Genomic DNA, 27,341 nt, shown 5'->3' on the forward strand with positions numbered 1-27,341 from the left:
AAATTTATAACACCCCCGACGATCCAAAGTATTTGAGTTTTCCAAATCATCATTTTCAAATAAATAATTATGTATTTAGGCAACGTCCATCTTGACAGCTCGACATTTGTCTATTGACATAATATTATGAACCTAACGGTTATCTAACCTTCTTTTCTACAAGAAAACTAGAAAAGAGCTGATAACTCTTAAACGGCTGAACCAATTTTTTTAGATTATAGCTAAGAACACTCTCGATCAAGCCACCTTTCAAACAAAAAAAACTAAATTAAAATCGGTTCATTCGTTTAGGCGCTACGATGCCACAGACAGATACACAGATACACAGATACACAGATACACAGACACACAGATACACAGATACACACGTCAAACTTATAACACCCCTCTTTTTGGGTCGGGGGTTAAAAATAGTATTTACCATCAACTTGTAGCTGTGCTATCAGCGGTAAAATTTTATGAGAACCCCTAAAATCTAGGTAGAAACTAAAGGTTGTTTAGACAATTTTGTGTTAGAATCCATCTTAGATTTTCACATCAAGTTAGATCATGTGTAATTATGTACAAATACGCCCGACAATTACTGATATTAAAGAGTTGCCTATCTTGTACAGTAAACTATAAAACATCCGATTTCTAGCAAATTCTTAGATATTTCAAATTTCTAATACCGCTCCTCCGCAGGAGAATAGCTGTACAATATTTTTTCTGAGGATTATGTAAAAAAGGAAATTTGTTATTTCATTTTCTATTGTGTCTACCTACACCCAACACGTCCTTGCGAATGTAGCAAGTAATATTACATTTTTATATTTCTCGTATTCGTCTCCATTCGTCAGCAATGAACACACATAAAAGCAATAGGTATATAGCTCAGAATACATAATAGTACAGTGGTAGTACCTACTCGGAAACTTTTAGGTACCAACTTTTGTCACACGCTCATATAAATCTGTAATGAAATAATCGACACTGTAAAACCTACTCATCTGTACTAATATTATAAAGAGGTCAAGTTTGTGAGTTTGTTAATAGGGGATAGTCTCTGGAACTACTGAACTGATTTTGAAATTTCTTTCACCAGTAGATAGATAGCTACATCATTCCTGAATAACATAGACTATATTTTATTTTCAAAAAATAGACATCCCTACGAAAATTGTAATAAACTACCCGTGCGAAGCCGGGGTTGGCCGCTAGTGTCCAAATAAATACGTATCTAGGTTCTCTAGCTCAGACTGCTTTTCAGGGGAGTTTCGGAAAGTATTACGTAATCTGCATTTACATATTTACATATTGAAAACTTTATAATGTAGATAAGCTCTGCAGTTTGCAGTCCCCGGTATTCAAAGGCAGACATATCCATTTAAAAATAGAATAGGGACTGTAGGGGAAGTACCCTAATTTTTTTTAAAGATTTTAATTTTACCACTTTGTCATGTAGACGTAGGTACCTATATCAAATTACTGCTTTCTAGTACCGACTTAACTAAGAGTTTCAGTGCTAGACCGCGGACGGACGAACAGACGGACATGGCGAAACTATAAGGGGTCCTTGTTGACTACAGAACCCTAAAAATGTCAGTCTAAATTAGAAGATGCTGTAACATCGCACACGTAGTGTGTACATACTAAAATCTTTTGAAATTGCTTCTGCTCTTCATTGAACGAAGGCGCTTTAAAATATAGAAAAATTATATTCTTATAAATAAGTTAAGCTGATAAATAGTTCCGTGTTTAAAACAATATTTCCTGAATTAAATTAATGTAAAAATTACTAAGTAATTTAGTAAAAGTAGATGGTCCACGGGCCACTGTAAAATTTTCCATAAGCCTTGTTTATACAGCTAAGTAGGTGCCTACTTAATGAGATGGCGAACGTTTATTTAATAAGTATTATTATAGCGCGATCGTAATTTTCGACAAGTTCGCTTTAAAAAAATCGCGCAGGCTATGTTAAAATGTAATTTTTTGGTTGGACGAATAAAAGCGATGCATTAAAGAACAAACAAACCACCGTAAAAAGTATTAAAATAGTTCAAGTCATTTATCTGTACATTAGTTGAACCCGTATAAATAGCAGTCTAGATATAAATTTCCATAATGCAATTCGTCTAGACCGAACAAAGTGCTAGGCTAGAACACCGTCTGGAGGTGAAGCGAATAATAGTTGCAGTGCGCTGCACTTACGCCCGCACCGACGACGCTCCTTCGGCGTCGCGCCGCCCGCTTTGTATCTATTCAGCTCCAACTGGTAAGTAAAGCATTAATTGGCGAGCCTTTACCTATCTTAGAAATAACAAGTGTAAATTAAAAATTTATAACACCCCCGACTAGTGAAGGTTTTAACTAGAAAAGAGCTGATAACTTTCAAACGGCTGAACCGATTTTCTTGCTAAGATAGCTAAGAACACTCTCGATCAAGCCACCTTTCAAACAAAAAAAAAAAACTAAATTAAAATCGGTTTAGGAGCTACGATGCCACAGACAGATACATACACAGATACACACGTTAAACTTATAACACCCCTCTTTTTGGGTCGGGGTTAAAAAAAACCTCTTTTTAAATCTATATACTAATAAATAAAATTGAAGTGTCATGTCTGTTTGAACGGGCTAATCTTTGGAATGGCTAAACCTCTTTTGACGGGACTTTCACAGACAAGTAGAGGATTAACCAAGGAGTAACATAGGCTACTTTTTTAACCGACATTAAAGAATGGCGATGTGTTTATCTACCTATGTTCACTGATAACTCCTAGATTTTTGAACAGAGTTGCGTATTTTTTTTTATCGTTAAGGGAACTTTGCGACATTGTTTCATAAAAAAATTTGGATTCCAACTCCTCAATCCTGATGCTGCAGGGGATATGACCAATCCACGCGGTCGAAGCTGCGGGCATCATCTAGGACATAATAATGCTTGCGACGTTGTTTTCTATGCCCACCTCAAGAGACGGTACCTAAAGCTTGTTCTAGTACTTTAAGGCCTCATTCGCACGAGAGCTTTTTTGACGTCCGTTAAAAAAACGTTCAAATAGAACAAATGCATTCCCAAGTATCTGTTCACACGTACTTTGTACGTATCACCATGGAAGTAGGAATTCGGTGCTAACTACGTAATGAGTGCTATCTGAACTTAATAATTCTATGGTTATCACTAAGCAGTCGAAGATTCAGTGCTTTTAAACAGTGTTATGCATAAAAGGGTAATGAAGTTGTTTATACCTGTTGTAGGTATACGTAACATACGTTTGTTGTGGTATCTACGAGTTGTACAATAACAATATTATGTTGAACGAGTTGAAACAACTTAATATTGAAGTAGGCGCGTTGGTTATTTGCTTAGTCTAGACTCCACGCTGGAGGACAACAAGTGAGGCATGCACGAGGCGCGTCTGGAGGTGAGATGAAGGCTTCATTGCTGGCTTTGTTACGCAATGAAGTCTGTAGTCTGTACTTAACGACAGCTAGATTAAATTAATTTAATTATTATTTATCTTTACTTTTATTGAAATTACAGAGTTACATTTTTACTGTTAATAAGTAATAAATTATTATTTTTCGTTTTATACCTATTACCTATATTATAAAAGACACTATAGTGAATTCACTGCTTGTTTATTTATTCAGATTGGCCATGGGCATTGGCCTCCTCCATAAGTTCTCCATAGATGCCCACCCTTAGTAGTTTCTTTTTTAAGAATATTAGCCATGCTAATCATAACTAATACTCCTCTTTCCCCTCCAATTAAGCGTAAAGCTTGTGCCAGGAGTAGGTACGACAATAGTGCAACGGGTGGGGTTTGAACCGCCGACCTTTCGGAATTCAGTCCGCTCCTCAACCGTTGAGCTATCGAGGCTCTACAATAATACTCCAGCTGTGCCTTTGATGTCGTCCTCCCATTTCTGGGATGGGCCACCTCTTTTTCTTTTTACAGTCCTTGTGACTATTCCATAAGTTGTCTCTTTTACAGTGCCTTGCAAGTGCATCTTTATTTAATTTTTAATATATTTTTTACCTCGTTTAATCGTTTTTTAACCCCCGACCCAAAAAGAGGGGTGTTATAAGTTTGACGTGTGTATCTGTGTATCTGTGTGTCTGTGTATCTGTGTATCTGTCTGTGGCATCGTAGCGCCTAAACGAATGAACCGATTTTAATTTACTTTTTTTTGTTTGAAAGGTGGCTTGATCGAGAGTGTTCTTAGCTATAATCCAAAAAAATTGGTTCAGCCGTTTAAAAGTTATCAGCTATTTTCTAGTTTTCTTGTAGAAAAGAATTAGAAGAAGAAGAAGTTAGATAACCCTTAGGTTCATAATATTCAAGTGTCAATTTGACAAATGTCAAGCTGTCAAGATGGACGTTGCCTAGATATACATAATTATTTATTTGAAAATGATTTGTCGGGGGTGTTGAAAATTTTTAATTCACACTTGTTTACATACTCGTATTATACTCACATTATCGTGCCTTATAAGGCAGTTTGTATGTTTCTTTGTGTGGTTTGGCTTACTAAATTGATGTTAACCGAGGGTAAATTTTCATAAGTTTAACTAATCTATTGTTAGAACTCTAACAAATTGCCTCCATGTATCTAGTACCTGTATACCTAGGTAGCACTTCCATTTATTTCAAAGAGGTAGGTACATTGATTGGTAGGTACCTATTTTAAATTTTACCATTACTTTTATAGGCCTATCAACTATTGGAAATATATAATTGGCGACGCCGATTCAGGTTGGGCTTACTTCCTCTAGATTTAGGGCAGTCTAGACGCGGGGGCGGGCGGAAAATATTATAGTTCTTCATTGACGGAAGTTATCACATTACTATAAACATTGACTATAAAATATAGGTTTGCACTACGGTTTTGTCATTTTATTGACATGATTTTAGATTAACCACCATCTACACAAATACTCTCTCTTATAATCAAACAAACCCCGCTAAATTTATAATTGACAACTAAAAAACCCCCACTTTGTGATGTACACACACACTTAACCCACGTGATTTAGGTTTTTGAAAATGCCGTGAGAATTCTAATTTTCGGAATAGAAAGTATAGCCTACGCCACTCAGGTCTTTATTATTTATATCAAAGCGAAAATTCTCGTCGATCCTTTGCTTATTATAGCGTAAATGAAAGACACACAAACACACTTTTGTATTTATAATAATGGGTATTGTATTTGGATATAGTAGCTAGGTGCGTCGGTCTAGACGCGTGGGCGGGCGGGAGAGCTAACGCACTTTGTGCGATCGTATCGGGAAAGTTATACGCCCTTAATGCTTCAGCAGCTTTTAAACAAGTAGGTCACATTGGGTATCTGTCTAGTCTATATACCGTATGTCTACCTTACCTACATATACCTATTAAGCAATGTTTCACACAAGGGACTTTACGCACAAAGGCAGAGCCAATGTGCGGTGTCTTGTTTGATAACAACTCAAAGATTTATATTTTATTTTGGCATAAGCTGGTGGCGCGCAGAAAGGCCAGCTTCGCGCCCAAGCGCGTGCGTCCTTCATGTTCTATTTTCAGTAAAATATAACCTAGTAAACTGTGAAAATTTGTTTTGGTTCTCAATTCAGATTTAGATTAAATAATTATTTGAATTTTTTCTTGGTAAATAAAAATCATTATTAACCCATCACCGGTCCACTACTGAGTCTACCACGCTGGCCAATTCTGGATTGACAGACTTTACAAACCTTTTTGAGAACATTATGGAGTAATCCTCAGTCATGCTGACTTCCTCACGATGGGTTTCTTCACCGTTAAATCTAGTGCTAATGCTAGATGCTAGCTGTTTAATCGTTTAAAACGCACATGCTCCGAAAAGTTACTCGTAGATGTGCGTCCCCGAGGTTGAACCCCGTATCGCCCGAATAGAAAGCCGACGTCTTAACCACCGCTAAGTAAAGCTAATAAGAAAAAACCGGCCAAGTGCGAGTCGGACTCACACACCGAGGGTTGCGTACTCGGGTTTTTTTTTGTCTTTTTGCACGATAAATCAAACACTTTAAACCCTTAATTTTATGATGTAACCACAAATTCATGGTTTATTCCTTTACTTGTGCTATAACCTACCTACCTGCCAAATTTCATGATTCTAGGTCAACGGGAAGTACCCTATAGGGTTTCTTGACAGACACGACGGACGGACAGACAGACAACAAAGTGATCCTATAAGGGTTCCATTTTCCTTTTGACCCTCAAAATTATAATATTATAGATTTTTTACTACTGTAGCTGTACTGTAGTAGAAAAAGTAGCTTACTGAAGATGATGTGAATTAAATGCTTGAAAAAGTACGCACGTTAGACGTAGCTGCCCGTGATGTGCCATTTCATTTTAAACAGAAGACCAAAAGATACGAAACTGGAGCTGTGATACATAATGGTAGTATAGGTAGGTATAGAATGCGGTCTATAGTCTAGACGTGGGGGTGGGTAGCCAGATAGGTTTACGACACTTTATGGGAGCTCGCACCGAGAGATTTACGACCTTTCCACTTCAGAGGCTCCTGCTAAATTGGGTCACAGCCTCATAGGTACTTATAATAAAACTGAACGATTTCTGTACCTACATTAAATATATTAAATTGAAAATTTTCTTTATTTCTTTATTAATTCCAATTTCCATACGTAGTAACATGTTCCAATATTATATAAGGCAGGCTATGGATACCCAGTTTGCTGTAGCAACACGTTCTTGAACGGAATAATAATATAATAATAATATAATGGAAGGGAAATTGATTTTATTTGTTTTTGAATGACTATTATTACATTTTATTTATGTCCCTCTTAGGATCTATCTAAGTTAACATTGACGATATTTTTATTCCGATAAACAATATCGAGTCCTTCTAGATAGGACATGAAATTTTTTGTAGACGTTGTAGAAGCTGGGGCAGGCAGTATTTTATAAATTTTTGATAGAAGAGGGACTTGTGGATGCCAGAAATGAGGGACGATATGAAAATGATTATAGTAGGTATTAGTTATTACCAAAAAACCTAAATATTACCTAGGTATATTCAGCTACATTGTATAACTTTATTTTAGAGTTGTTAAATAAGTAGTTCATTTTAAAATCTCATCAAATCTAAACCCATAACTAAACCGTTTGGTTTGACTTAAAAACAAGAAGGCCAAGTCCCCAAACGATTCAAAATGTAACTTGACCTTTGCAATGTCAACGGAATAACCCAAGTGAAAATTAATAATATTTTTACAACATACAATGTGCTGTAGCGAGGCGTAATTTAATTATTAAAGAGAAAAATAACAAAAGAATAATATAATATGATTCGTCGTAGACTTTCGTGAATAGCAGAGGTTAAACAATTACAACGCCAAAGTTTCAAAGACTCAACAGAGGACGTCCTAGTGAAGTCTAAAGAGCATTCTACGGTCTACATAACGTTAAAATTGTACCTATAGGCTTCACAGAACTTGCGCAGTTTCAATACAGTTTGCCGTAGCGATTGGTGCGTCACCGCGTAGAACGTCCTACGAGTTTTTCAAAGAGAAAATGTAGCTACTTTTATGCCGACCGCACTAGTTTTGTGTGCTTAGCCACATTACAGCATTTTCAAAACTAGAAAGTTAGTTCACAAAAATATGATATCATTAATTTGTGAAGAATCTATGAAGATTTTCCAATTGCAAAAAGCACGGAAACATTCTTTGTATGCGGCTCTTTCTGAATTATACGGCCAGTGAAACTAAAGTGTTTATTTAGCTAGAGATAAAAGTAGCTCGCGTTAGGTAAATAAAATTATTATTTACTGGTCTTTAGTTGATTTACAGAAATATATTCTGTGTCTAGGGTCAATACTATAAAAAATGGATAGGTAATTAATTACTCTCAATAATAAGGTCTGGAACAAAGTTATCAGGTGATTCGCTGTTTTGAAATAAAGACTACCTAACAGAACACCTACCTAATTTTCTTTTGAACAAGATCTGTTTATCAGAGTTAGGTGTGAAACCCGGAAAGATGTTTTGCAAAGCGTTTTATCAATTCTGGCCTAGCAGTGGTTGCCATGACAAATAAATCTAACACCATCTCACACATACATTACGTTACCAATTTTGTATTAGTAATTAGATGAAGTTGTGACCACTTGCAATGGAAAATGCAAATCAGGCCCCCGCAGCCGGCATAGGCGTCCGCAGAGAGCCTTCCAGTGATCCAGTCAAAGCTCAAGGAATTTTGTATGAAGCTCTTTCCGTAACTATATATTTTTTAATTGAATGACAACTGTAAGATTATATTTAGTATTAGTACTAGATGATGCACGCAGCTTCGCCCGTGTGGATTGGTCAGATCCCCTCCAGCATCAGGATTGAGGAGTTAGAATCCAAATTTTTTATGGAATAATGTCGCAAAGTTCCTCTATCGATTTAAAAAAAATTACGCAAATCGGTTCAGAAATCTCAGAGATATCAGTGTACATAGGTAGAAAAACATAACTCCTCCATTGTGTGTAAAAGTGGTTACTCCTCTATTTGTCTGTGAAAGTCCCGTCAAAATAGGTTCAGCCATTCCGAAGATTGGCCCGTTCAAACAGACAAACACTTCAATTTTATTTATTAAGTTTAGATCAACATACAGAATTAGATAGGCAGGTCGCTTGTTTGGGATGCAATTTATGCAGACCTTTAGCTTACAGTGCGCCAAGGATAATGACCTTTTCTAGTAGTTTGACACTTAAAAGAACATTTTTTTTAGGAAATCGGTGAGCAAAAAAGAAAAGCATGCAGCCCGTCTTTGGCAGCAACGCTGGGGTTTCCTCAGTCGAGTACGCGAAGTGCAGGAAGAAGAAGCGCAGAAATTAGGTACGTAATCAGCATTGCACCCGTGCGAAGCCGGGGCGGGTCGCTAGTCTATATCTATAATATAATATTGTACCAATAATTAAATTAACTAATAAAATAATCTGCCTTAGGTATGTCTCTGGATGAGTATCGAGCAGGAGTTCGTTCTGTGAGCTGCAAACCCGAAAAGGAGATTTCCGTCAACATTGATCCTTCGCCTGCACCACTTCCGCCCACCAGTGCCGGTAATATTACCCGAAAATACTTGAGAAGACTAGCGTCCCGCCCTGGCTTCGCACGTGTAGCCTATTGCAATTTTTGTGGGATCTCTAATTTTCGAAAATAAAATATAGCCTGTGTCACACCGGAATAATGTAGCTACTCTACTGGTGAAAGAATTTTTTGTCAGCAAAACAAAGTGTTCCAGCGCGATTCTAATATTTTTTAACCCCCGACCCAAAAAGAGGGGTGTTATAAGTTTGACGTGTGTATCTGTGTATCTGTCTGTGGCATCGTAGCTCCTAAACTAATGAACCGATTTTAATTTAGTTTTTTTTGTTTGAAAGGTGGCTTGATCGAGAGTGTTCTTAGCTATCATCCAAGAAAATCGGTTCAGACGTTTGAAAGTTATCAGCTTTTTTCTAGTTACTGTAACCTTCACTTGTCGGGGGTGTTATAAATTTTTAATTTAAGTACACTTGTTAACTTGTAAAAATTAATTTCAGGTGTAATAGGTCGTCGAGCCCAGTGTAGTTTGGAGCGGTTTGGACCTCAAGTTAAAACAGTTCGCGACTACCCGATACGTCCTCCACTACCGCCCGGACAAATATACGACCCGTATAAGCAGACCATGATATTTTTGGGGCAAGTATTTTTCGAAGTGAAAACTTCTTTAGCCGCGTTGAGCGTTATTTTATATTATTACTAGCTGACTCACCCCGGATTTACTCGGGTGGAATTTAGAAAATCGGCGTGGAGGTGAAATTTCCAAAAATCCTGAAATACGTATCGCTTCATTTCTAAACGAAAACCCAAATACCATTTTTAATGGAAATAACTTGAACAAGTGTAAATTAAAAATTTATAACACCCCCGACGATCCAAAGTATTTGAGATTTCCAAAACATCATTTTCAAATAAATAATTATGTATTTAGGCAACGTCCATCTTGACAGCTTGACATTTGTCTATTGACATAATACTATGAACCTAACGGTTATCTAACCTTCTTTTCTACAAGAAAACTAGAAAAGAGCTGATAACTCTTAAACGGCTGAACCAATTTTTTTAGATTATAGCTAAGAACACTCTCGATCAAGCCACCTTTCAAACAAAAAAAACTAAATTAAAATCGGTTCATTCGTTTAGGCGCTACGATGCCACAGACAGATACACAGATACACAGATACACACGTCAAACTTATAACACCCCTCTTTTTGGGTCGGGGGTTAAAAATGACGGACTTACCTACCCTTCATCTCCAATTTAACTCCCTTGGGAGTAGAATTTTCAAAAATTACGTAAACGTATTTTTTTATTTTTAAATGAAAAGCTAAATGCTAATTTTCATCGTAGTAAATAGGTAACTTTAAAAACGACGGACTTTGATACAAGCTTAAGTGACCTATGTCCAGCAGTCAATGGCTATCCAAAGTTCAAACGTGCTCCAAAGATGCTAAGTTATATAATTTTGTTTACCATAAAGGCCTGTATATGGTATAGACACTTATATGAATGCTCTATACTATAGAGCATTCATGAAGCCTAATCATTGATTTATTTATCCCCATGCGCTTAAAAGAATCAATATGTTACAGAAGCGTGGAAGGAGACCCAATATCGTACACGCTACCCGCTGCGCGCTGCGAAGTCACCGACGACATGTGGGCACGGCCGCAACAACTCTCTATAACCTCGTTTCAACTCGATAGAATAAATGATACTCGTATGTACAGTTCTCGTCAAGAAAGTTGAAACTGCGCGGTTGGTAGTGACCGGCAAACTTTTCAAAAATGCGTTAATACCTACTCGATTTTTAGGTCTCTTAGATGTAGTAATACCATGGGCAAAAATATTTATCTTGTTTCTACTCAATCAATAGATCCAGTACCAATAAATTTAATATTGTTATTTATGATCATGGTTCGATTGACAGAAACACAGGCAAAAAAATTGCCTTTGGATCGACCAGTAGAACTTTGCGACCACGGACAATAAACAAAAGGGAACCAGTGGGGATTTCTATCGCGCGAGAGCACGTGATTGGTTTTATGAGTCGGCTCCTGTTTCACGCGATAACTGTGAATTTGAACCAAAAACATTAAACATTTATCTTTGACATTGTTGTATTGTATGTATAATAAGTTAACGTAGTGCCCGGTAAAATCAACTGTGGTTTTTGTGACAATCAGCGCACTTAATGTAACAAAAATGCCCTGTATATTCTATAAGTTTAATAAATATAAGTAAAAAATAAATAAAATGTGACTAATCTATGACCTTATCTTGTTTGATTTCCTGGCGCGTGCGCACTGGAGAAAATCATGTAAATTCTTTGACAGATTGTAAGATTTGTATGTCAAGAGAAGAGCTATAAAATGACAAAAAGTTCTTCAAGTGATATGACAGTGCAAAACACATTTTTGTGAATGTTTCGTCAATGCAAACTCACTGTTATATTATTTACATCCATGATAATTGGTAAGCTATATGGAAATAAAAAACAATTAAGTATATAAACAATTATATTAAAAAACTATCATATTTATAACACATGTTTCTTAGTATTCATTATAGGGGGTGGTAACTGTGAAACTATATTTTCTGGCAAAACTTCCAACGTCACCGCTTCATCGTCCCCCAGCCAATGGAATCCAGCCAAATACTGCAATAGAAGGTACCAAAGTTACCAAAGGTTTCAATAAAAAGACAGGCTTTTAGCCGTTCGTGCTAAAGACCAAGGCACATTGTGGGAAGTTTGTTCTATACAAATAATTTATTGGTGATTTACTTTTATAGGTACTAGATTCAACTATCCACAAAATAATAAACTTCACTTTCTTCACACGCATTTGTACATTTTGTTCCTGGTGTAAGCGAAAAACGGAACATACATATAGATTTATTTAGAAATTAGAATATATGTCTTATTAAGTACTTGGTGTAAACAGTATCCAGTAGTCAATCAATACGCACCTTTATCGGAATAATGCGTAATCCAGCGTTTATGTTGGGTCTATAAGGCATGTTGGGCATCCTTTTGGGCAATGGCTGATGGTCTTCATTGTCAATCTGAAATAAAATAATGATTGATGACAATAATATTTTATCTTTGTGTGTCCTTTACCTATGCGTTCGCGCATCGTTCATCCAAATGAATTGACACCTTTTTGTTTTTTTTTAACTTGCGTGAAGGTTTCAGACATAGTAACATCAAAGTATAGTAGATAGCGCCAGTCATTAAATTACAAAGTGGCCTTGCAACAAATAAGTGAAAAGCTGCCCAAATCAATACTTCGAGTATATTATAGGGTACCGCTTACCGAAAGCCATAGAACCATTTCGCTCTAGTACCAATAACTGAAATAAAGGTACTCGGGTAAGTTTTTAGTATATAGCAAACTAATTGCTCAATGCATGGATAGCTAAAAGCTTACCTTAGCTTAGCCCCCCCCCCCCCCCCCCCCAATTGTGTAAGAAAAACGTATTCATCGTTATCGTAATCGGTAGCAAATTCTGCCCCGTGATTGGCTGTAAAAAAATGTAAATAGCGAATCAACCAATCAGAGGGCTGAATTTGCTGTCGATTTCGATAACGATGAATACGTTTTTCTTACACAGTCGGGGGGCTGATTCTGCGTGTGTACAATCTTGTGTAAAATCAATATAATGCCGGCGCACCGCCCACCCCCTTAAAACACTCCGCCCGATGCATCATAGTCTCGAACACTTTCTGCTACTAGAGTAAACGACGTATTATGCAGAACATACCTGGTCGTTCTTATCCAGCACCCACAGCGAGACATCGTCCTGCATCACAAGCGCGTCGCGCGCGGGATGTGCGCTGAGCGACATAACGGGCGAGGTGCGCGCGTGCCACTCGGCCCGATGTACCGTTCCCTCGAATACTTTCTTCTCTACCAGTTGATATTCTAAAATCTATAATTAATTTGTATTTATTACTCGGCTATAGGAGGATAGTTTTAAAAAAAATTACAGGCATAACGCATAACTAGAATAGAAAAAATTTTTATTCAAGTAGACTTGTACAAGTGCTTTTGAATCGTCAAAATAATTTACCACTGGTTCGGAATGCCAACTAAATAGGTTCTTACTGTAGTTCTAGGTGTGGAGAAGTGTAGGAGTGTGATAACATGATGCGAGAGCTCAGTGATTCATCAACTGTCACCCCTCCCGCACCTCTCCATCACCGCAGCAGCCGTGTGATTTCTTGTTTGTTTATTGATTCTCTCGTTAGTGCCCTTAGATTCCGATAAGTCTATTTGGTAATGCTGCGACTGATAAGTCTATTTGGTACTGCTGCTGCTGAAGTGGCAAATGCTCGTGAGACGTATAACATCTGACCCCAAAAACGTCACCTCGTGATGACCACGACCGCTCTGCCAAGAGTGTTACGACAAAGAAGTAGATTTAGTACTAGATGGTGCCCACAAACATAAAGTAGGATGTATGTAGCGTACACGACTTCACCTGCGTCCACGGGGATTTAAATAACACGTAGATAAAAGCAATATATACCTTTCTTTCTTTTCTTGTTTGGTGGCTTTTGAAGCACAACACACTATGCCAGTGTCAAATAGCTATAACCTATATATTTCTCTGAAATATAAACTATCTCTGTACCTTCTAAATCGGTTAAGCAAATCCGTGCTATCCATACTTCCATATTAATATTATGAATCAAAAGTCTGTCTGTCTGTCTGTCTGTCTGTCTGCTACGTTTTCACAGCCCAACCGCTGAACCGATTTGAATGAAATTTGGTACAGACTTGGGGTACATCCCGGGGAAGGACATAGGCTACTTTTTATCCAGGAAAATCGAAGAGTTCCTACAGGATTAACAAAAACGAAATCCACGGGGGCAAAGCCGCGGGCATCCTCTAGTAACATAGGTATAATGATAATTAGTTCGAATTCAAAAGCTTTATTTCAATCTCAATCCAATTGGTTTTTTTTTAAGTTTACATATATTTAGTTATACTAGATAGATTACCGATTACCGGTTTCGACGAAAAGTCAATAAAAAATATGATGAAAAATTAGTACCTTACCTTTTGATCCACGTAAACCACTACTAGATTTTCTTGGTTATTTTTAAAAGTCATAGCAGACGGCAAGCATCGGAACCGAGGCAGTGAAGCATAAAATTCAAATTTCTTCGTCTTTTTTATCCAAATCGCAATATCTCCCTGTGTGTCGGCGACTACCACGTAAATCGCTCCTGAAGGTGTTTCTTTGGATACCACGAGGTGTAAAATCGACTTTGATTTTAGATCTGAAAAGAAATTTTTAAGTTAACTAAGTGCAACCTCATCTCGTAAGTTTTTTAAAATAAAGAATACCAGCCCCATCATTTCCTGATCTAACCATACACAGTTAACTTTCTTAATTTTAGATCAAAAAGTTGTAATGCGCAAATTGGACCCATTTTCTGAAAAGCTTTAGCATATGAAAAAACATGTGAAAAGCTTGTCTGATATTATATTATAACACTTGCTAGGTAACTTAAAGTAGCCTGTTAAATTCGGCAGGTAGCCTGATCTTATAGCACAAGTAAAGGGAAAAATGAAAACAGTGAATTTGTGGTTCCATCTCAAAAAAAATTAAAGATTTGTGTTTCCAAAATAATTAGTTTACTAAATCACATCAAGATGCCGAAGGCATTAACTTGTAAACTTTTATCATACTGGTTTAAGATTTCTTGTACGATAATGAGTCCAACTCGCACTTGACCGGTTTTTGAATTTTGAATAAATTATATCACCTGGACGAAGTTGCGGGCAAGAACAAGTGCCTATCTAAATAATAGGTATTTAAATACATACCGTACATTTAGTACTGAGTGAACACTGAACATACATAAAACACATTTCGTTACTGGCAGTAAGCGATGCCGTGGCTTAGTGGTTGGAGCGAGCGTCGGGCGCGAACCCAGTAGACGCAGGTTCGATTTCTGCCGATTGTGCAATTTTTTATATGTATTTAAAAATTATTTAGCCTTGAAAGTGTAGGTAAAACACTATCATTAAAATTATAAAAACTAGTTTGTTATAAAACTGCGACAACCACTCACATTTCTCACACGTTATAGACTGCACCACAGTCGCGCCCGCCTCGGGGTCTACTTGCAATATTTTGAGCTCCCCGCTGCACCAAACGATCATTGTCCTTGAGTCAGCAGTGAAGGCCACTCGGTCGCAGCGCGTTACGCCGCTGATGAGGACTTTAGTTAGTGATACGTTGCTCTGATCTTCGTCCTGCAAGTAAATAAAGTATCGTATAGGGCTCTTGTGCACTAATCCGATTTGAATTTGAGAAAACATGGTCCAAAACCGTGAATTAACTGTACCGTTTATGTATATAAAAAGATTTATCTATAGATATAAAACAACTTGACATGACTGACTGACTAATCTATCAATCCACAGACTAAAATACTGGTTAACATAGTTAAAGGGGATGAAAGATTGGAAGTTTGTCATTTTTCAATTTATATCCATGAAAATTGCAATAACCACTTCACAACCATCCAATCCAAGCAACAAAAGTTCAATCAAATTGAATACAATTGATGATAACTGAAATGAATATTGTAAATTGAATATTAGAAAAGAGCAACCTCCAAGTATCTTACTGGTTCTTCTCTGTATGAAGTATATTCAAAACCAGTAGTAGATAACTTTACGATTCAAAATCTCTTTGAAATAAAAAATCTTTCTGTTGTAGTACACCCATAAGATCTGTGTTATGCCCAGACAAATGATGAATGTTAAGTGACTAGTTAACTACTAAGAAAAGCATACTTACAGATTCCAACTTTAGCATTCTCATACTACTATCAGTAGAATAAACTACTAACTCCCCACTGGGAGACAATTCACAACATTTTATTTGTTTCTTGCCCTTGGTTTGTATGGACACGAGTTTTATCGGCTGCTCTGTCAATTTGAGAGTCTGTTTGTCATTTTCGTTTTGCTGGTTAAATCCATTTCCAACAATAATTTCAGAATCTGCTTCCAATTGATTGCCACTGTTGTCCTGTTTTATGTCTTTCTTAAGTTCACTTGTACTGTTATTTAATGTTACATTTCCACTTTGGTTTACTTCGTATGAACCTAACTTCCAAACTTCTAGATAGTTGATGTACCTAAAAGACATGAACACAATCTGTCAGAGCTTTTAGATTTACCTATTTCAACCCACGACTTCGTCCGCGCCGATTAAGATTTTTTTATTTTCCAGGATAAAAAATTGGCTTACAAGCTATTTATATACCAAGTAGATGATACCTATAGATGATTCCTGTCGGAACTCTTTGATTTTCAAATATAAAGTAGCCTTTATCACTCTCCATATTTTTCTAATTCCATGCAAAAGATCACGTCAATCAATTGCGGCGAGATTGAAGGATAAACCACCAAAGAAAACTAAATAGACATCTTTTAGGCAAACATGTTCCATCATAAGTGACATAATCACTTTCCATCAGTGTTTCTACAGTGAATTAAAAAAACTTTCACATTTATGGGTAGTGATTTGATTGAGAACCCGTCATAGTATACAAAATAATAAATAGTGGTGGCATACCTTAACAGCAATAATTTCTCCTTTGCACTAACAGATGATCTAGGGTATGGAATCATTGGGGGTATTCTCATCACCCATTTTGGCGGATGTCTTGAAAGGGTTAAGTAGCCATCGGTCCCAACAGATATTAACGTATTCTCATGTAACAATAGAGCTCTGAAAATAAATTCAAGTTAAAGAAGGTAAGAGTTGATAGTAAGAGCAGAAACAAAATGTAATATCAGGGGTAATGTTTGGATCATTAAAGTACAAGATATAGCACTTGTCAGACAGTGAAAAATTAATGCTCACACACTTATTGTATATATTATGTCGCAGCAAAACGGCATTAACCGGGAGTTGGCCATATCCCTCAGGAATGATTTGTTTAGTGAAATGGTCTTATTGAGTTGTTGTTTTAATATCTCGCTGGAGTTGCCATCCCCAAGGGATATGGCCAACTCCCTGTTCATGCTATTTTGTGCGACATATAATAAAATTGTAGAAAAATGGTGTCTGTACAATGGAAATATATATAAAAAAAAGTAGCAGGGGTTGTTATTATATCGATGCCGAACCCGAAATTGTAATTAATTTTTTTTTTGTCTGTTTGTCTGTGTGTTTGTGCACGCTAATATCAGAAACGGCTTATTCGATTTAGATACAGTTTTCACTAATATATTGTAGTAAGCTTCACTTAACATTTAGTGTTTATTTCATGTCAATCGGTTCATAAATAAAAAAGTTATGTCAATTTAAAGAATCACTGCGAACATTTTTAACGTACTACCCAAACGACGGTATATGTAATTCAAAATATGCTGCCCGAAAAGTCACTATTCCACGCGAACGAAGTCGCGGGCACAGCTAGTACATAATATATGTATATATACAAGTAAGCTAGATAAGGTGTGCTATAGAAAATGACAGTTATTTTAGTGCAGATTCGAAACACTCCACCAAGCATACCAGCGATTAAAATTGACATAGCATAGTAGTATATATGTACATATTCTTGTATTTTCATGATGGAAGGAAATATCAGAGAAATTGCAAAAATGCTTTAGTTTTAAATGATACCTGACATCATGTTCATGTATATGCCTCTGTACATCCCTAACCCAACTTGCACTGGTCTCTTTGCCTGTGCCACTGTCCACTTTGACAAAGCGAGTAATGACAGGGTCCACTCCACTACAGTAGATATGTTTCTCATCATCTGCCACCACTAGCGATAATATATCACGCTTGTGTATTGAGTAGGATTCTATCTGCAAATTGATTAAAATTTTATTGTTGGATAGAAACAGGCATTACACTAGCAGAAGCAGGAAAAGCACCAAACACCAACACTACACAAATCTTCCAGAACACAATGTTTCACTCCGGCACTGAAGCATACTCTGGAGATGTAGACTCCACAATGTACAATTGCATAGTGTGTTCCGGAAGAGTTGTGTGGTGTTGGTAGTGCGTAATGCTTGATTTTCCTGTTTATTTAGTAGTGGGGGGGGGGGGGGGGGAGCGCGATACATATCGCATACTGTATGTTGTATTATGGTATATAACATTCATTTAAATGGTGATAAAAACAATCAATTTAGCTATGGAAATGATTACCTGGTCACCCATATTGCTATCCCAGAAAGCAAGTCTTCCAAAACTGTCTCCAGAGACCACTGTACCATCAGACAAGACAGCAAGACACCACACTATGGTCTCCCTACCTCGCCAGGTTACTGACATCTTACAGGTTGCATGCCCTGTCTCTACATTCCACACCCTTATACAATCTATGGAACCTGAAATTTCAAAGTTTTATTTAAGAACATTTGATAAGGAAGACAGAATATTTTGTAAATACTAAGCGTCTTGTACATGAAAACTGCTTCACTTACAAGAAAGCTAGACTAAATTTTATTTTTATTATAGCTTTATTTTTCCCACACATTAACAATTTTTTACAATTTATGCTTCAGTTAATAGCTATATGACTTAGGACAATATCTAATAGCAGCATTCTACCTGTTCTTCGAGGATTCTCAAGCTTAAACCTATATGATAAATAAGAAAATCTGTCAAGTGCAAGTCTGATCAGCACACAAAGGGTTCCATACCATCATACAAGAAATGAAACTTTTTTAATGGTGACTATTTTTAAATAATTATTATATGTTGTTATAGCTGACATATTCTGTGAAAAATTTGACACTGACAGACAGACAGACAGATGGACAGTGGAGGCTTAGTAATACGGTCCTATTGGCATCCTTTGTATATGACTTGTAGGAAAGTTATACATATTATATAGTACATATTACCTGTAACTAATATATTTCCAGTATGGTCAAATTTACAACACATTATCCTCCCTTCTTGTTTATCAAACAATTTTTTGTAAACAATGTCATCATCTTCAACAGAGTACAAGTTAACATAGCCCTGTTCAGTTCCAACTGCCACCATAGAATTAGTAGAATTCACATCAAGACACCATGCAGCATAACCCGTTAGAATTGCTGTCTTCTTAACACAGAGTTTTTCGATGTCCCATTCAATCAGTGCACCACCAAGTCCTGTTGATATCAATCTCTGATGGATCCAACCCAGGGCTTCGACTGAAGTGTTCGCAACACCTGGTATAAATTTGATGAGGAATGGAGCGAAATTTAGATCCCATATCTCAATTGATGCATCTTGCCTGTAAGGAAAATTGCAAAATTTCTTATTTACTCGGAAAAATAAGCTTTATCTAGTTACAATTTGAGCGATCTTGCTGGGATGGCCCACAACAAACTAGTGGCAGTGTTAATGATGAGTGACTGAAAAAGTGAAAGCATCAGAGGCACCGATAGATGCAGCTACTCGTGACTAGCTGGCTAAATTAGATCATGAGCATTGTATTTTTTATTTAAATTTAAAATTCAAACTTACCTTGCCAATGCGAGAACCTTATTGCTTTTGCTGAATGCAGCGCAGTTCACTGGTACTGGCTTCGGATTGTAATATCGCACTCTATGAAGTTTACAAGCCATTTCAACAAAACAATTAACAAATTAATTTAAATATTTAAAACACAAAAATTCAAATTCAGCATGGAAGCATGGTAATATTTTGACTTTTTTTTTTGTGATCACTTTTTTTTTTTTGTTCTTTCTTTAAATCTGGCTTTACTCTGATTAGCCAATGTCAAGTTTGTGATATTTTCAAGTTATTGAATTTATACAAGTATGGACTCCGTCTGCGCCGGCGCCCGCCGACATACGCGCGGCGCCCCTTTAGAGCGCTTCCCAGTCAGTTCCACCACCAAAAAACACCAACTAACACAAAAACCAACCACTCTTAACAAAAAAAAACACTCCAAACAAGCACAGCACGCGCGCCAGCAAACGCCATCGCAGACGAAGTCCTTGTGATCACTTTGTGATTTTGACTTTGACTGAAGCTCACAGACCCTCAAGATTTGACTCGACGTCTTGGACAGTGCCAGTCATGGACTATATATATGTATTATAACTATGGACCGATAATAAACTGAAAATGCGTGTCAATTATTTTTGTGTGCGTAAGTCATTTTGTCACTGTGTGCACCATCTAGGGCTGGGATGGCGAATTTGGGTATATCGATACCACATCAAAATTAATTTTCTATGTTACTACGACGGACTACGTGCAATATATACTTATCCATACTAATATTATAAATACGAAAGTGTATCTCAGTCTGTCTGTTAGCTTTTCACGGCCCAGTAGTTTAACCGATTTTGATGAAATTTGGTACAGAGTTAGTTTACACTCTAAGAGTGGGCATAGGCTACTTTTATCCCGAAAAAATCAAAGAGTTCCCATGGGATTCTTAAAAGCCCATCCGTTGTACCGATTTGTATGTACAGAGATAGCTTACGTTCTGGAAATTGACAACTTTTTACTTCAGAAAATTAAAGATTACTCACGGGATTTTTAAAAACCTAAATCCACGCGGACGATTATATTCAGTAAAAACAAAAGTAAAATGAAACACTTTTCAAATAATTTAAATCAATTTATTACGTATTAGGTATTACTATTAACGTAGACATATTTTATGTACTTGCAATGTTATTTTTTGAGACGGAAAGTTTCTGGCAGCATTGAATATTAATTATTTACAATCTTCTGTAAAATATACATACATAAAATCTACACTCATATGTTTTAATTATGTATCTTTAGCAGCTGATACCTGTAAATTGGCCATTTCTCAGAAAATAAGTAAATACGTTCTGGTGCTTCTGGGATCTTGCTGTATTATAAAATAGAAAGCTCTTTAAACGTCAAGAATTCTAGGTCAACAAAATTATAGAGAGCTAGACATTGAAAACTGACTGAGGAAAATGTCCAAACCCTTCCTTTTGTTTTATTATTAGCCAGCTCTCGAAGTGGTTTTCGTTTTTGTATAACCTGAAATTAAATGAATTTATTTATGTCTTGCTGTTACTAGTTAAAAATGCAAAATTCCTTACGATGATAATAAAATTTAAGAAAACATCAGTAAAACATGAGAAATTATTTAAACTCACTTGTACCTCAATCCTGAAAAATAATTTCCCTCTTTCCCTTTTTGTTTAACTATTGTCAAATAAAGAAAAGTGTAATATTACTATATATTTATTAGTGGATAGGTACCTACATACAATTTGAAAGTGCTTAGTGCTTACTGGTTGATGGTATATAAGATATCCTTCAAATATAGTTGGTATTGCATCTGATTTCAATTTATTTATTTTTAAACCAGAAATATGTATAACAAGACTCTTCGAAATGTTTGGAGCATAGACGAGAATATTCCTTTGGCTCCCAGTTTTTTCGTTTTATGGCCCTGATCCACGCAGTTCTAAATTCAGGACATTTTGGAAATCTACAAAAGTAAGCAAATGTTATTTATACGATAAAAGACAAATTTGATTTTATCGATAAAGTGTGTACACATCACTACAAATGATGCCTAAAATAATTCATAAATTAAAATTAAATTGCGCTGTAAAACGTGATTTTTGTCAGTATTACACGAGATAATTACACTTATAACATGTAAATCTTTGATTTTTAGCGATTTTCGGAATAAAAGTCGCGGTTGGTATCGATGAAATAGTTATTAAAGACTTACCTATGAAAAGGCAATTCAGGAACTTGGACGCCTTCTTTCTCATATCTGGAGGCACAAAACACAGCGTCACACATTTGGTTTTTAGTTTTTATCTTAATTTTAATCCAGACTTTTGTGATTTTTAAAATTTTATAAAAACGCTGCATCAAATCCCAATGTTTTGTCTCCAAATGCTGACAACTACTGTCACCAGTTACACATACAGTGCGTTGTTGCCAGACTTATATGAGCTATCGCTTTCACCCGAACGGAGGTTCCCTGAAATAGACCGAGATAACAATACCTAGATGACACATGGATGTACAAGAGCGGCAACAACCTATGACTACCTCTATTGTTTATATAATATCTCTATGGTGCCAGTTTATCCATTATTAATGAACAAACCATTCCAGTAATGGATTGACTTTGACTCATTGTTGTTTTCCAGGCTTTTGGGAATTGAACCTGGGATCTCCTATCATATCCAAGTCATCGTCACGCTAGGGGGGATTATTATTGAACAAGTTTTTTTGGATGTATTGCTAAAATTGGAAAAATGTTTGACAGATTTCTGAAGGATTTCTAAAGTTAGCCGTTGCCATAGCATTTTCATTTTTATCTGTGAAACATGTCATATTACAATTTAATTTTTTCTCTGGTGATTTTTCTGCGTTTTCTGCAATTGTAGTGGAGTTGGTATGTTAATTTTTCTCGTAGGATTCGTAATTTGAGCAAAGTTAATTACAATTATTCGAGGTGTTATATCCTTAGTTTAAGACGATGGGAGACGGCCAAAGTGAAAATCAGCCACTTCTAAGGGATGGTAAGTGAACGATTTGTTGTTTTGACAGCTAATGATTCAACTAGAATTTATTTGTATTTTTTTGTTGCTAAACAAAGTACTTTGGATTATTCGATTACTTGTCTAGCGACTTGTTATTGTGTAATGCAGCTATTTTATTGGTTACATTACGAATGATTACGTATTTATTTCACGCGATAACTGCTGCCTTATTGCTTTTCAGAGGAGGAAAATGTGAGCACTATCTCGCCGATCGGGCCTGATGAGCTGCCTCCGCCGTACCAGCAAGCAGGCATGCCGATGGTAACATGTCGCGTTTGCCAGGCCATGATAGATATATCCGGCAAACGAGAACAACATGTTGTCAAATGTTCCGAGTGTAACGAAGCAACAGTAAGTTACCTACCTCAACTTGCCAAACTGGATATATTAATGTTGATTTAGAGTTTTATGTAACGTTTTAGTAACGGTAGTTGGCTAGTCTACTAATTATAAAACTTATCTAAGTCTATATTTGAAAATATTCAATTTCTTTCCTGCAAAAATTGTTTATCTAAGTGGTTCACTAAATAATGCAATAAAAATTGCTCAATGAGCTTATATGTTGTACCTACTCACAAAGTTACAGTTCAATAAATCTCAACCATGCAGAATAGTTGTTACTCAACATACTACAGCTGTCTATTTTTATAATACTCAGCAAGGTATTATATTTCACTGTACGTTTCTTACCAGTACAAAGTTACAAACCATGTAAAATATGTTGATGTATGTAATACACACTTTTTAAAAACAAGTGTAATGTCCAAAATAAGAATTTAAAAATGGTTCATCATTTTCACTAAATCCTCCAGTCTGGCAAAGTCACAGACAACACAAACCTGGTTATAGTCTGTCGACTGATTGCAGCTACAACAACAGAAAAAAATGTTCACTAAATTGCACTTCATTACCAAAAATATTTTTAAATAGTAGTCGCTTTTTCTCAAATTTTACTTTCAGTAATTTATTGTGCCGGATTCAATCCTCTAAGTCATAAACTTTGACTCTGAATTATTAAAGCACTATACTTTGAAATGTTATATTGCTGTTTTTGATCAGAATAATATATGGTTCCTTTTTCTATTCTACAGCCAATACGAAATGCTCCACCAGGAAAAAAATATGTGCGTTGTCCATGCAACTGCTTGCTGATTTGCAAGTCGTCATCCCAGCGTATAGCATGCCCTCGTGCAGATTGCAAGAGGATCATCAACCTAGCCCCATCGCCTGTAACTCCACCTGTGCCAACCCTGCCTGGCATGTGCAGGGTTGTTTGTGCACATTGCCAGGACACTTTCTTGGTGAGCTATTTTTTCACTATAATGAACTATTTACTACACTATTATTGGAACTTAAAGACTTACAGTTAGTATTCAATGATGCAGCCTAAGGTACAGATGGGCAAGCAGTGGTAGACTACTCTTATTATTTGGAGAGTCCAGAGTTCTATCCTGGGTATGCACTATGCTAATAAAAAAAGTTTTCTTCTTCTTTCTCTAGCTTTTCAGAATTATGTTTGTCTAAAGCAATTAAAATATGTCACTTGCTTTAATAGTAAAGGAAAACATTGTGAGAAAACCTGCATGCCTAAGATTTCTCCATAATGTTATCAAAAAGTTGTGGTTCCACACTTGACCTGCATGCTACAATATGGCTCGATTCCTCCTAATTTGATTGCTGCATGTCCTGGAACCCAATGTAAAAATATAATCACCTTGTTTTATTTCCTATGTGTAAGACCTATGCTCAGTAGTGAGCTGGTAATGGGTTGATGATGATGATGATGATGATAATAGCTATTATAATAAGAATAGGTAGACCAGGCTATAAACTCGCGCGCCGAAAATCGGTCATTAACACGTAAGTTATCTAAACTATACCTACCAATTTATAAGCATTCCTTAAACAAATATAATATGTATTATTTGATTGTTTTTTTTAAATCTTCAAGTATGAAATATGAATTTGTTTGGTTCATGGATCTGAAGATTGTTTAAATATTAATCACTGCATAATATGATCCTGCTACATACATCTGTTTGAAATCACTAAACTCAAAAACTAGTAAACAGATTTTAGTCACCTTTTCGTTAATAATTCCCAGCTTGGAGAAAGGCTAAACAAGGCAAGACAAAGGCTAAACAAATCCATTCAAACCTGTTTAATAGTGTCAGCATAACTTTTGAACCAGTGAACAGACATACAGATTGACAAAAATTATGAAAAATAATGTTTTTATATGAATGAATGCTTTATATATGAATTTTAATGCTTATGCCTCTGATTAAAAATTTAAAATACTCTTCTTCTTTGCCTCTCTTGGGTGAGGCATATGTCTTATATGTAACGTAAAATACAAAATTCTCTTCTCGCTAAAATCAAAATTCCCATTTTCTAACAATGTTTCGAATTACATTAAAATCGGTTAGTAGTTTTAGAGTTTATTGATTACAAACTATGCAATTTTCATCTTCATAATATTAGTATGGATAAAATGACTCAGTTGCGGTTTTATTATGAGTATAGAAAATAATAGCCCTATTATACTTTATGTATAAGAGCATAAACTTTATTGCTAAGTAGACTTAGTAGGTAAACTTAATAGGTCAAGAATGCTTAAAATGGTGTTATTATCAGATCTACTTATTGGATTTTGAAGAATTGTGTCACTACTAAGTAGTAACTCATGACCTTTGTAGCACCCTTGACACAAAGTTGACAGCATAATATACTCTTATAAGTATCATAAATGTTAATAGGGAATATTATTTGAACAATACTTTCTCAAGCAAAGTTTTTAGGGTTCCCTACCTCAAAAGGAAAAAGGAACCCTCATAGATCACTTTGTTGTCTGTTCGATTGTCCGTCTTCGAATTTGTGGTTACATTGAAAAAAAATATATTAAAATGTGTTCATGAAAAAATTAATTTACTAAATCACATTAACTTGCAGGTTTCTAATCTAAACGCAATGCCGATTTAGACCAGCTTGGTAACTGGATTCTGGGAATTGATCCCTTAGAAATTAGAATATGGTATTAACAGCCTCGACATTAGAGCCTCGATAGCTAAGGAGTTAAAAAGCTAAAGGAGCGGACTGAATTCCCAAAAGTCGGCGGTTCAAACCCCACCCGTTGCACTATTATCGTAACCCACTCCTGGCACAAGCTTTACGCTTAATTGGAGGGGAATACTCTCCGTATTAGTCACGATTACCATGGCTAATATTCTTTAAAAAAACAAGAAATGTAATTCTTATAACAAAATATTTCATTTCAGTACCAGCTGTTGAAAAATGCACCAGTGCGGTGCCCTCATTGCCGGAAAGTGTCCTCAGTTGGACAGCGCATGGCTCGGGTGAGAGGCATTATTTTCGCGGTTCTTGCACTCATAGTCTTCGCTATTGCCCTGGGAGTCACCCTCGGCACGCTTTCTGCAGCAAAGACCCACGGGGGAGGTATCTATGTCGCATATGTTGGAGCATTTTTGGTAGCCTTCGTGCTAGCCAGCCGGGCCATATATTATTTTGCGATGAAAGTAAGTACGATCGAGGGACCTATGTAAGTATTCGATGGCGGAGTTTTGTGATAGTATGACTAGGAAATATGTCGATTCCATATTGCATTATGTTCATATATTATAGGATCTATTAGATAAATTGCGTAATAACCTTTATATTGTGAAAGTAGACTGTGTTATATACGTTTTGTTTCGTGACATAAGTCTGTGATTGGTAGGCGGGCATCACATTCTCAGCGTGAATGTCTGTGGATTCATGTGCAAGCACTTACAAGGTCTGTTAAACTAATTTTGGATGCGAACCCTTTCCTTAGCGGAGGCAATGCTGGAGCGCGAAAACTCATTGCCATAAGAGAAAAGTTTGGGAAATAGAAAATGTGGTAGTCCATGAACTAGCCCACCGTGATTCGCGGGAGAATGTTGGACCCGTCTAGAAATAGTTTGCATGTACTTTTATAAACATATTTTTAATGCATTGACTGTAACAAAAAATTGAATTGTGAACCGATTTAATATTCTTAACATTAGTATGCATTCCGAAAATATATTACCTGATGACTACATAAGATTATTAAAAAACTAGTAATAGTAAAAAAAGATTATATTGTAAACTTAATACAGATTCGAATTAAATAAAAAATTTGCTTGATTCATTGGGTAAAAAGACAAATAATGAAAAAAAAAAAAACAAAAATGGTACCATTAAATATAATTATTTTAGATTGTTTACGCTGTTTGTATTTATCTTTTAAAAATAATAATAAGATCATTATTATCACTTTAATAACTAATACAGTTAAAGAAATTGACTAACTCTTTCGTTCGACTACATTGTACGACTAAGATGGTGAACTTGTGCTTGCCTACTAATCTATTATTATAAATGCAAAAGTGTGTTTATTTCTTGGTTTGTCCTTCAATCACGCCGCAAGTCGCAATGAAGTAACGGATCGACGTGAATTTTCGGACGCGGATGAAGTCGCGGGCATCATCTTGTTATTATAAAGGGTATATAATCTAGACTCAAGGAATGAAAACGCTCAATGAGCGAAAAAACAGCCCACTACGCGTATTTCTTTAAAATATCAACGTCGTGAAATTCAAATTATGATGGCTCTTACCAGCATAAAAGCACTTATGTTGCGATACAGCAAACAGAACGTCGTTCGTGTCGTGGCGTTTGTGGTTTTCGACCACAATGACAATGAATA

At 36.1% G+C, this 27,341-nt stretch overlaps 3 protein-coding genes and 1 long non-coding RNA gene across 7 annotated transcripts; 3 read left to right on the forward strand and 1 right to left on the reverse strand.

Moving 5' to 3' along the window:
- The first annotated feature begins 1,495 nt into the window (after window positions 1-1,495).
- On the forward strand, window positions 1,496-14,585 carry LOC123868143. 2 transcript variants are annotated; one of them, XR_006796599.1, is made up of 3 exons: window positions 1,496-1,580; window positions 4,359-4,364; window positions 14,575-14,585. It is a non-coding gene; the product is annotated as an uncharacterized LOC123868143 (long non-coding RNA). The 2 variants fall into 2 exon arrangements; XR_006796598.1 differs by lacking the exons at window positions 4,359-4,364; window positions 14,575-14,585 and adding exons at window positions 2,338-2,342; window positions 10,874-10,884.
- On the forward strand, window positions 2,162-11,241 carry LOC123868142. 3 transcript variants are annotated; one of them, XM_045910521.1, is made up of 6 exons: window positions 2,162-2,254; window positions 7,990-8,230; window positions 8,748-8,854; window positions 8,965-9,078; window positions 9,559-9,697; window positions 10,652-11,241. In XM_045910521.1, exons 2-6 carry the CDS (start codon window positions 8,145-8,147, stop codon window positions 10,806-10,808), a joined length of 603 nt encoding a protein of 200 aa, XP_045766477.1. In that variant the 5' UTR covers window positions 2,162-2,254; window positions 7,990-8,144; the 3' UTR covers window positions 10,809-11,241. The 3 variants fall into 3 exon arrangements, with proteins under 3 accessions (XP_045766477.1, XP_045766480.1, XP_045766478.1); XM_045910524.1 differs by lacking the exon at window positions 8,965-9,078; XM_045910522.1 differs by lacking the exons at window positions 2,162-2,254; window positions 7,990-8,230 and adding an exon at window positions 7,224-7,546.
- LOC123868141 (U3 small nucleolar RNA-associated protein 4 homolog) lies at window positions 11,561-19,774 on the reverse strand. Its single transcript, XM_045910520.1, has 11 exons — window positions 19,575-19,774; window positions 18,962-19,341; window positions 18,261-18,442; window positions 17,721-17,911; window positions 16,662-16,817; window positions 15,882-16,221; window positions 15,148-15,331; window positions 14,126-14,349; window positions 12,825-12,992; window positions 12,030-12,125; window positions 11,561-11,718 (listed from the first exon to the last, which is right to left on the reverse strand). The coding sequence occupies exons 1-11, from the start codon at window positions 19,673-19,675 to the stop codon at window positions 11,599-11,601; spliced, it is 2,142 nt and encodes a 713-aa protein (XP_045766476.1). The 5' UTR covers window positions 19,676-19,774; the 3' UTR covers window positions 11,561-11,598.
- A 2,637-nt stretch (window positions 19,775-22,411) lies between these two features.
- Window positions 22,412-26,857, forward strand: LOC123868453 (type 1 phosphatidylinositol 4,5-bisphosphate 4-phosphatase). Its single transcript, XM_045910992.1, has 4 exons — window positions 22,412-22,591; window positions 22,794-22,963; window positions 23,704-23,913; window positions 25,891-26,857. Exons 1-4 carry the CDS (start codon window positions 22,549-22,551, stop codon window positions 26,173-26,175), a joined length of 708 nt encoding a protein of 235 aa, XP_045766948.1. The 5' UTR covers window positions 22,412-22,548; the 3' UTR covers window positions 26,176-26,857.
- Window positions 26,858-27,341: the final 484 nt, after the last annotated feature.

The sequence above is a fragment of the Maniola jurtina genome, chromosome 9 (genome assembly GCF_905333055.1).
Source record: "Maniola jurtina chromosome 9, ilManJurt1.1, whole genome shotgun sequence".
Lineage (NCBI taxonomy): Eukaryota > Metazoa > Arthropoda > Insecta > Lepidoptera > Nymphalidae > Maniola > Maniola jurtina.

Excerpts from the sequence above, each read along its gene's own strand:
- LOC123868142 (XM_045910521.1), top strand. The coding sequence starts at position 8,145 with ATGGAAAATGCAAATCAGGCCCCCGCAGCCGGCATAGGCGTCCGCAGA. Across the intron at positions 8,231-8,747 it reads GTCAAAGCTCAAGGAATTTT|GAAATCGGTGAGCAAAAAAG; the intron begins GTATGAAGCTCT and ends CATTTTTTTTAG. Across the intron at positions 9,079-9,558 it reads ACTTCCGCCCACCAGTGCCG|GTGTAATAGGTCGTCGAGCC; the intron begins GTAATATTACCC and ends AATTAATTTCAG.
- LOC123868453 (XM_045910992.1), top strand. The coding sequence starts at position 22,549 with ATGGGAGACGGCCAAAGTGAAAATCAGCCACTTCTAAGGGATG. Across the intron at positions 22,592-22,793 it reads TCAGCCACTTCTAAGGGATG|AGGAGGAAAATGTGAGCACT; the intron begins GTAAGTGAACGA and ends ATTGCTTTTCAG. Across the intron at positions 22,964-23,703 it reads CCGAGTGTAACGAAGCAACA|CCAATACGAAATGCTCCACC; the intron begins GTAAGTTACCTA and ends TCTATTCTACAG.
- LOC123868141 (XM_045910520.1), bottom strand. The coding sequence starts at position 19,675 with ATGGCTTGTAAACTTCATAGAGTGCGATATTACAATCCGAAGCCAGTA. Across the intron at positions 14,350-15,147 it reads GTCTATAACGTGTGAGAAAT|ATCTAAAATCAAAGTCGATT; the intron begins GTGAGTGGTTGT and ends ATTTCTTTTCAG. Across the intron at positions 12,993-14,125 it reads TGGTTTACGTGGATCAAAAG|ATTTTAGAATATCAACTGGT; the intron begins GTAAGGTACTAA and ends AATTAATTATAG.